The sequence below is a fragment of the Malus domestica genome, chromosome 07 (assembly GCF_042453785.1).
Source record: "Malus domestica chromosome 07, GDT2T_hap1".
Lineage (NCBI taxonomy): Eukaryota > Viridiplantae > Streptophyta > Magnoliopsida > Rosales > Rosaceae > Malus > Malus domestica.
In genome coordinates, this window is record NC_091667.1 from 21,610,465 (window position 1) to 21,620,050 (window position 9,586).

The 9,586-nt window shown below is 33.8% G+C and overlaps 1 protein-coding gene across 1 annotated transcript; it reads right to left on the reverse strand.

Moving 5' to 3' along the window:
- Nucleotides 1–1,486: 1,486 nt before the first annotated feature.
- Nucleotides 1,487–4,426, reverse strand: LOC103439302 (probable WRKY transcription factor 46). The gene is made up of 3 exons (XM_008377844.4): nucleotides 3,647–4,426; nucleotides 3,405–3,533; nucleotides 1,487–2,369 (listed from the first exon to the last, which is right to left on the reverse strand). Exons 1-3 carry the CDS (start codon nucleotides 3,970–3,972, stop codon nucleotides 1,754–1,756), a joined length of 1,071 nt encoding a protein of 356 aa, XP_008376066.3. The 5' UTR covers nucleotides 3,973–4,426; the 3' UTR covers nucleotides 1,487–1,753.
- Nucleotides 4,427–9,586: the final 5,160 nt, after the last annotated feature.

Sequence of the window (9,586 nt, forward strand, 5' to 3'; positions counted from 1 at the left end):
AATTTGAGGTTCATTAATTGATTTTGGGATTAGAAGTGGAACTAGGTCATGAAACTTGTTAAGCAATTCGATGCAGGATATCCCTTCTATAGTTACCAGTTACCATAGATGAAAGCGAGTTAAAAAAATGTACACTTATATTTAGTATATTTGATATATGTATTCGATTTACTGTGTTTACTATGTTAACTTAGACAGTTCCTTATGTTTACTGTTGAACATAGTTCAAAGACATATCTGTAGCTGCAGTTTCTGGGCTTAACAGCTTAGTTAAGTCTTCCATCAAATCAGGCACCATAAAGCGATTCATTTACACAGCCTCCGTGGTAGCTGCATCACCAGTCAAAGACTCTGGAAGCGGTTTCAAACAATTCCTGGATGAGTCCTGTTGGACTCCCCTCAATCTTTCATTTCCTCTTGCCACACAACCAATGATTGCAAGCACCAAATTTATGACAACCAATAAAATTGTGAAATTCCTTAAGAAAGTAGTGCTATTGTCAAGTAGCGAGTAAGAGAAGAAATCACCGCCACTGATGGATCAGATTTCTACATGCATTCACATGCATGACTGATGCTAGCATATTGTGTTCTAATTAAGAATGCCATCATCAATCATTTGTTAGCACTTTAATTATTTTCGGGTAAAAACTACGAAGAAGTGGGTAACATGTATTTGTAGGAGTATACACACTCAAAGATCCTTTCAGAGAAAGAAGCGCTGAAGCACATTAGCGCGATGAGCTTGAAGTAGTCAGCATTGTCTATGGCCTTGTGGGAGGGGATACATTTCTCCCTACTATGCCTGACAGCATGGAAGTGCTCATTTCACAGATCACAAAAAATGTTAGGGGGTACAAAACCCTGAGATTTTTGGAGGAATTGTTGGGGAAAGTTCCATTTGTTCGCATTGAAGATGTCTGTAAGGCACACATATTATGCATGGAGCAGCCTTCCATCAGCGGCAGATTTCTGTGCCAGTGAATATTTGTCATCAGCAGAAATAGCATCTCACTGGGAGAAAAATTACCCAGATATCAGAATTGCTAAAGAGTAAGTTACTATACACGTTATTATGAAAACTCCATGGAATTGCTAGATTGGCATTCTAAAAAAGTAATATTGCACTTCTCAAAGCGCAATTTCTCATGTATGCTTTTGGAAGAAAAAAGTGTTTGATAATATTTTTAGTGTGCTAAGAACAGCTTCCGTATTCTATAATGGTTCCAAACATTATGCATTCAGAAGTTCATTGAGTGCTGTTTTGTTTTAGGTTTGTTGAAGATATAGAGAGAAATTTATTGGGGTTCTTCAAAGCTAAAGAAAATTGGATTCGAGTACAAATTTGGTGCCAAGGAGATATTGGATGGAACTCTAAAGTGGGCACAAAAGATGGGTGAGTTTGCTTCCAGCCAAGACCAATGCCTCTGATCACTGATCAGTCAATTGTGGCAGTTGTTAAGATTTTGATCTTATTAACTCAAAATTTGATCAAGACTGCATTTTATTTTTTTAAATCAGCACTAATCCTCTTGGACCAAAGAATTTACAATTCAATGAGGCTAGAAGTGGAAAGAAGAAAAAGAAAGGTAAAGACACACAGAAAGGCTTCCTAACACGCTACTTCTAATAACTACCTGGACAAAAAAAAATTAACTAACTAGACAGAGGAACCTCTCTTCCAAGCCTCATTTATCTCTCTGCAATTTTTTTAGGGTTTTTTTTTTTCTTTCCAAAGTAGAGAAGGAAAAAGTTAACATTTTAAGCCAAAATAATCTGGGTGAAATTCCAAATCATCAATTGAGAAGTCAAAATCCCCAATTGGTGAATTGGTGACTGAAGTTGGAGCTGAGATTATCTCCGTGAGACCAGATTCTGAAGTCTGCACTTCATGCACTAGTCCGAAACTGCTCACATGGCACGGTGACACTGTCAAGTAGTCCGACTCAAATGTTGTTGCTGGAGATCCAAATACCGGAGCATAGTCATCCATCAAATTGCTCTCCATCATAATTGCGCTAAAAATATGGTCCCCAACATTTTCGGATTCAATCGGAGTGGAAGGGAAGGAGAATGATGGAAATATATCATTCTCTCTAGTGTCCAAATGGTCAGTTTTAACCCTAAGCCCTGCTCTTCCGAAACTGAATGACATCTCCGTTGAAAACTGATTCGGTTTTTCGACTTCTAGGGTTTTATTTTGGTTGCCTTTGAACTCTTCTTTAACCCTAGCTGACCGTGAGACTTGGCTACAAGTATGTAATCCCCTGTAGGTTAGCACAAAGATTGTTGGGTCTGCATCTGATTTCTGTACTTGCTTGGTCGCTACGCAACCCTGTGTGCCACGATGTGTGCATCTGTAGTAGCCTCTGCAACGCAAGAAAACAAAAACCCTCTTTAGAAATTAATTTCTTGTCTCACTAAATTTACATGTATTGTAGACCACCATTGAAAGTGACATATTAGATGGCATTTTATTGAGTAAATATCAACGGTCCCAAATTGAGCCAAAGCACAAACGCCTGTTTTGTGGTCCATACATGGTTTTGGTGTACACACGGTAGTTTTAGGCCGCCCATAGAATAGGTTTCGGATGGACCCGACTTCTCTGCCCTCCCAGTTCTCATACATTCTTATCCCTTCTTATTTTATGCGGTCACGGTTAAGTCACGTCAGCATTTTATATTGATTTTTTTTATAGAGATAATAAGATAAAAACCAATAATAATATAAAATGTTGACGTGGCTTAACCGTGACCGTACAAATAGAAGGGGATGAGAATGTATGGGAATTGAAATGATAGAGAAGGCAGATCCGGTTTTGGACTTGGACTCGTGACCAGGGCAAGACACGTTTAACGTTAAAAGGTATGTACCGCTGTATGCTTAAGAATTGTCAAACCTATGGGCCAAACAAAAAATAAAAAAAACAAAAAACGGTACTTATATACAGACGAACTTGCAAAAAATTGAAGTGTCACATAAACCAAGCTGTCAGCAACCAGAAGCTTTTAGTATCCAGTTACAGTCACATTTGGATAAGTTCTAATTTGTAAGAACTTTTCTCCTTCATGCAATTGTAGAAAAAGAAATCATCATCTTTCTGTAATTTGTGGATATAATTTTTATAGCAAAAAAGAAGAAAAGGAAAAGGTGTTTGGTGTTCAGCAATTTTCATGTGCTGCATATGTTTTAGGAGCAGCCTGATTCATGAGTCACTGACTAATGATTAAATCAGACTCGTATGATAAAAAGCAAAAGGTGTTTCCCACTACGAGCAAATAGAGATTTGACTCGTGTGATGCAGTACGATCACGCTTCTACACTTAACTTGGATTCCATCGTCATAAATTAGATTAAATTAGAATATCGTTTAATAAACTTCAAAAAGTAATAGTTCTCACCTTGGATGATTAGTTCCAAGGATATCCTTTTGGCCATATTTTCTCCAACTATAGCCATCATCAAGACTCCCGTCTAACCCTGTTCCAGTGGAAACCTTCACTTCCTTAGTCCACCTGGGCATTGTTTTCCTGCAACACAAAAAAATCCCAACAATTTCATCAATATCCAATTTCAACAACTAAATTTAACTAATAAAAAAACTACCCATCTAACAAAATTAAACACCAAATAAAAAAATGACCTCTTTTTGAAGACATTTTTGTCCTTGCAATCTTGGTCAGAGATCTCACTCAATGGGCTACTATTGCCAAATGAAGTTGGTGATTCCAACATACTTTCATGAGCTGCGATGTGCTTGGATTCTCCGTCAGAGCCATCCCCACTGCCTGTGAGCAGTGAGAGTGCCTTGTCATATGAAAAAAGTATCTTTGAAATCAGAAAGTCTTTTGTTTCTTGTGAGGAAGAATGGTGGAGGTGGCTCATCAGCTGCTCCGCCAGCTCCTTCCCTTGAGTTAGCTCATTGCTTAGACTCTTCTGCTCCCACTCCATGCTCTTCCTCTTCTCCATTTACAAAAATGTGAACTCAAAAAGAAACTAAAAATAATGCTTCAAGTTGTGATAATTATGGAAATTATGGATAAATTTGAGCTAGAAACACCAAATCTCCCAAATGAAGATTGATAGGTAGTTTGCTTAAGTAGTGAGAGAGAGAGAGAGAGAGAGAGAGAGAGTTGTGATGTTATGGAGAGAAGGGAAACGTTGTGTGTTTGAATTTGTTAGTGGAAGTGTGAGGAAGAGGGGGTGGATATAAGGGGATGAGAAAAGATGATGGGAAAAGATAAGGAAAAGAGACAGATTTGACTGAAGAAAACTTAACTAATTTGATTTTCTTTTGCCCTAAGTTCGATTCCCCCCACCCCAAGCTTAACTAATGACAAAAAAAAAAAAAAAAAGAAGGCAAAATAGTAGAGCATTAAAGAGAAATGTGTACGAATAGTAGAGATATAAAGAGAAATGTGTACGAAAAGTCTTGCCGACCCATTCAACCCCGAAAATTATTAGACTCATAAACTCTCTCTCTCTCTCTCTAAAAAAATTATAATAGTGACTGACGAGAAGTAACGCGGAAGAAGGTTTGAAGTTTCTAGGTCTTATCCCTGTAGGGTTCAACAAGTCCCTTTCGCACCTAACCTGGCTAATTTTTAAAGAAATTAAATTCATACATTCCAAATTATTTTTCTCACATTTTTTTTATTTTTTTAATATTTTCTACACACCATTAGTATTTGATAAATAATATTAAAAAATTAAAAGAGTGTGAGAGAAATAATTTGGGATATGTGAATATAATCTCCTAATTTTTATTGGGTGATATTAGAGCATGAGGAACCATATGATGTGCTGCTCGATTCTATGTTAGAATATGAGTATTTAATTTAAGATTAATTGTCAATAAGCACTGATGTTTATAGTCTTTTAAGATATTATTGTTCAACTGTTTGAGTATTGTTATTGATGTTTCAAAATATCCTATGCTGCTTTGTTATAAAGCATAAAGAAGCAAATTCACTTGAAGAATACATAATAACTTTTTAAGAGTGCTAATAGCAATTGCTTTGATCGAAAACACCTTTTCATATATAGAAACATATATTCACTTTGGTTCTTATTTTTTATATATTCACTTTGTTGATTGATTTGAATAATTACTTATGGCGTCTTTTATCAAATGAATTTTGTTTATACACACTTTTCGAGATGGTAACCGTGTTGCTAATAAACTTTGTCAAATGAATTTTATTTGCGCTTAAATAACTTTATCATAAAATTAGGAAATAAATAATAAAAAACTGAAAATGACGTACGGTAGTGCGCAATGTGAAAAGCTTTTGCTTACGTTGATGTTGATAGACAAAGCCCTGTGAGGCACGAACACGCACATACAAATATGAAAAGCCCACTTTTTTCTTTTTTTATCTTGTGTTGGAATATGAAATACCCACTTGAATATTGCTTGAAACTTTGTTTTTTCTATTTACCCTGGCCTACATGTTAAATAAATACTATAATACATATAATATGTTATCATATTCAACTCTTCAACTAGCTAGTTCCATGTTGGATATAGTGACATGGATAATACTTGCACCCGTTATGTAGGATGCACATTGTGGATGCAAATTTCTTCTTTTTTGTTCTTAGATGAAAATGCATCTGCAAAAACAATTAACGAGCCTCACGCGCCCACGATGAATGGGAGGGAGGCTTTGGCCAAAGAACGTCTAATGCTAAAGTTAGAATTTTGAGAGAAAAATATTTGGAGAATTTAGAGAATTTTTCAAGAGGATTCAACATAGGTTTTTTGAGAAATAAAGTGGTATTTATAGGGGTATGGCCAACCCCTTTTGGAGAATTGGGAACCGGCCACATTTGGTGGTTTTTGGGTGTAATTGCAAGATATTATGTCACCATAATATCTTGCAATCAATTAGGAAATTAATTCGGTTTTTAATTAATTAATTAGAAAATAAATAAATTAATTTATATAATTAATCATATTTTGAATGAATATTTGGAGGCTACCTTATGGGGAGGATTTGATGAGGATAAATGAAATAAGTTTTGAATAAACACCTATTTTGGTCACTTTGACCTTGATTGAGTGATGATTGTCCGATGCTCACGCGTAGGAGTTTCGATGTGCCTCGAGGGTAATCTTGTCCTTTTCACTCAAAAAATTCACGTGTCGCCTCCATATTTTTCTTGATTATTTTTTGCTTCACACATATATTCTCTATTCACGAATATCGTATCTTGATTGAATAAAATTAACAATTAGAACTATTTAATTTATTAATATTTATTCGAATTCGAGATCGTTTAAGTATCTAAACACATCAAATAAATGAACGGTTTATCATGAATATGTTACTTGGTACCTACATCATTGATTTGTTCTCTAATGAAATTATGATGATTAAGAAATTGAATGTTTCTATTATGAAATTATAAAAATTAAGAAATTGAATGATTCCGGTTATGAAATTTATACAGTCAAGATACGTTATTCTCAAACAGAGAATGATCTCATCCCCAATAATTGATGGATGATCATGTGACATTTATAATATGTGATCATCCAATAGTTCTTGTTTTTAAAGTTATCTTGTTGTTTTCTAATTACTGGTTTTTTTTTTTTTTTTACTTTGATTTAATGTTGATGTGAAATTCTTGCCTATAATCATATTTTTAAAGGGTTTTACTATTCACACATTTATTTTTATTTTTCATACACTCTTAATTAATTTATGTCATTTATTTTTCTTCCGTTTCTTGATCTAATGGTTTAAAACTGAAAAGAATGTGTGAGAAATTAAAGAGATAGGATTACCATTTTCAAATTGGCTAATTTTATCATGACCTAGCAGTCTAGCACACGAGGAGAAACCGTATATATATATATATATATGGGATAGGATCAATGGACAAACGTTTGACAAACATTTTTACTAACCTTTAGATCTTATAACATCCAACGGTGTTGATTAAGAGTTATGTGAAGACTTTTAAACATTAAATGAATTGGATGATGATTTGGATTATAACTAATAAGGAAAACACTAATTTAATTTAAAATATATATATATGATAAAATAATAGAATTTAAAAATAAAAATAAACACAACCCTAAAAATACTCTACCCTCCATCTTCCTCTTTGTTTGCTGATGAGGCAGTCTTCTCCTTCTTTTTTTGTCTGAAAATGTATACTCTTCTTGCCTTTTCAAACAATGAACCCTAGTGAACAATAAAACATGCTACTAAGCAAAGAGAGAGTTTTGCTTTAAGAAAAAAAAAATTAGGGTTTTATCTTGAGAAGGTTTAAGCACTCTAAGTTTAGACGAACAACTCAACCACTTTGTCACATCCATAGCAAAACTCTAATAACCCAAGATCCAAGAATGAAGATTTTGGATTTTAGGCTTCTTCATTGCGGTTTCAGTTTCACATTTTTTCTGTATCAAATTTTAACCTTTTTTTTTTAAATCAATTTTTTTATCAGATTTTTTTTTAATTTATATATTCCACACCATCATTCAATTCATTTAATGTTTAAAAGTCTCCACATAACTTTTAATTAACACCGTTCAATGTTATAAGATCTAAAGGTTACAATAGAGTGTAAAAATATTTGTCAAAATCTTTGTCCCTTGATCCTATCCCTATATATATATTCTATGCAAGAAATTTTCTTTTAAAGCCACCTAGAAGATTAATGGACATCACAATCGCAGCTTATATTATATAAGGAAAACATAATTAATTCATAAAAAAAATAGATAGATTAACTAAAGTGAATAACCAACATATATCGATTTTTTTTAAAGCACAAACAGTCAAGTTCAAGACTGTCAGTTTGTAACCCAATATATAAACATCTACTACAGCTATTTTCCTAATATAATGATTTTCGACCCTTTAACTATTTTCTATGCTACGTAGCATCCTTTATTTAGAAAACCATCATATGCTAAAACCTTTTAGTCTTATCTCAAGGGATAGAAAGTTATTAGCTTTGCCTCCTACTTTCTTAACATTGTAAACAACATATATGATGTCCTCTTGTTTACACTAAAGGGTGATAATTTTTACACACCCCGTTTTATTTTTATACATCACATTTTGCCTCACGCACCCTCAAAAATTGTTAAACAATTCCCTTTTTAGTCTCATTTAAGAACATATATTAACATGTATATAGATACTATTTTATTCCTTATATGTAAAGAGTTATTCCTTTATACATAACGATGATATATCTTTTCTCCAATATCATCATATATTTCCAACCATTCATTCTTTTTGTAATGGTATGTTTGTTCAAAGAATATAATTTGCCGTGCTAGTTGTTAGAGGAGTGACTTGTCCCTTTGCTTATTTTGTTTTCTGTTCTTTTCCACGTACATGAAAAAACACAAAAAGTCGAAATGGTTTTAAGTTAAATAAACCTACAGGGTTTTAATTTAAACACATAACAGATAAGATATTCTTCACATGGCATATCCAGTTAAGCCACCATTTCATCCAAGAAACAGAGAAGCCATCATTATTGAGCATGGTAATCTTTTACCTTAATAAAACAAGTAATTGAGTTCTCAACATGGTAGTTAAAAGAATAAAACTAATATGAGTTGGAAGTGCATTTGTCAAACCAAATTGGTTTAAAGAAAGAATTTTATTCTTTTTTTGAAAAGCATGTGGTGATTGCTTCTACTAAATTCCTCATTTATCTTGCAATTTGGGAATCTTAAAGCTTAAGATACTAACATCAAAGCAAGTGTTTTTATTCTTTAATACTAGTTGTTGCAATTGCAATAATTCAATATATTATTCCTCTTGTTAACTTTTTCTTGTTGCTTGCAACCTTCTTTTTATACAAAATTAGGAAGGGTTAAACCGAAACAGAATCTCGCTGCATGAGTAAATATTTTTAACGTGTACTACACACACTTGTTATGATTCATTTCATCAATATTGAAATGGATGCAGACTTGCCAACTATTGAACTAACTACATTATTTTTGTAGATGCAGACTTGCCAACTCGCGACCAAGCTCGATCACACAGTTGAAATGGATATGGTGGTGTGGTGTCAAACACACTGCTGACTTCTACACTTGAGCGACTATAGCTGACGAAAAAACACCTCTCGTCCAAAGGTTCTGGAAACCTGAAGACAAGGTTGCCTTTACTAGGAAGTTAAATAAATAAAGTTTCGGCTTTCAATGTGTTGAACACTAAGTAACTTGAGTAACACCTCACTTCACCAATAAAGCTAATGAAGTGACCTCTTTCAGTGAGAGAATCAAGGACTCCTCGCCGGTAGAGACTTGGATAGGTAACCAACTGAAATAGAGGCAATGTTGTTAGTCCAAACTAAAGATGCTCCTCGATAGCCTAGTTCTAAGGCTCCATTACTATTAATCCAAACTGAAGATGTGCCAACACAATGTTATTAATCCAAACTAAAGATGTATTTACAAAAGGGTTATGATAATTAGTATTTTTCTTAGGGATGTGAGAAGGTTTTGCGTGGAGCACGCTTTTGCATAGAGCGTTTGAGTTTGTGTGTTGATTTGAGGAGACTTTTCACATTGCACAACTACTTTTATTTATAAGGG

What these genes read in the sequence shown, in the direction of transcription:
- LOC103439302 (XM_008377844.4), bottom strand. Translation starts at nt 3,972, where the DNA reads ATGGAGAAGAGGAAGAGCATGGAGTGGGAGCAGAAGAGTCTAAGCAAT. An exon ending in AAAAATGTCTTCAAAAAGAG is followed by an intron (nt 3,534 to 3,646) that starts GTCATTTTTTTA and finishes TTTGTGTTGCAG; the next exon opens with GAAAACAATGCCCAGGTGGA. An exon ending in CTTGGAACTAATCATCCAAG is followed by an intron (nt 2,370 to 3,404) that starts GTGAGAACTATT and finishes CTTGCGTTGCAG; the next exon opens with AGGCTACTACAGATGCACAC.